General features: G+C 48.6%; 1 protein-coding gene across 1 annotated transcript in view; it reads left to right on the top strand.

Annotated features, from left to right (window-relative positions):
* Positions 1–69: 69 nt before the first annotated feature.
* The window catches only part of EMH_0069850 (uncharacterized protein), a gene marked incomplete at both ends in the record, with an annotated part of 2,181 nt that continues 1,783 nt past the window's right edge, over positions 70–467 (top strand). The window contains 1 exon segment of the mRNA XM_013498910.1: positions 70–165. Within this exon segment, the coding sequence (XP_013354364.1) occupies positions 70–165 (96 nt within the window).

Raw genomic sequence — 467 nt, forward strand, 5'->3', positions numbered from 1 at the left:
GGTACAAACACTGCTTGAAAGTACAGCAGATCGACCGGCCGCAAGAGAGATGTCCGGTAGCATTTAGACATGTTTGTTTGCTCCTTTTTTTCGCAGAGAGCCTGTGGAAGGTGTGATGCGATATCTACGGCTGCCCACTTCGTAATCGTTTTTGAGTCTCTCCAGGTTCGTTTGCTTGTCTGCATATCTTTGTCTCTGCTTGTATCTAGTTGCGTCGTAACGAATTGCCGTTGTTGCTCCGAGCGTCATTCTTTGCACTTGCCATTCTCCTCCAAATCGTCCGTTGCCTTCATATATACTTTGTTGCTGTTGCTCAAGTTTGATGTGGGGCAGTGAAAGATAGAGGCCGCCGCGAGTTCTTGTATTGACGATGTTTGCTCTTTACGTTTGTGTTTGCCTGCTCAGGTTCCGGTTTTTCAGCGCGTAGTTCTGGAGGCGCTCGAAGTGGACCGCCGCAGTGTCTACAA

This window comes from Eimeria mitis, genomic scaffold (genome assembly GCF_000499745.2).
Source record: "Eimeria mitis Houghton genomic scaffold, Emh_scaff3817, whole genome shotgun sequence".
Taxonomy (NCBI): domain Eukaryota; phylum Apicomplexa; class Conoidasida; order Eucoccidiorida; family Eimeriidae; genus Eimeria; species Eimeria mitis.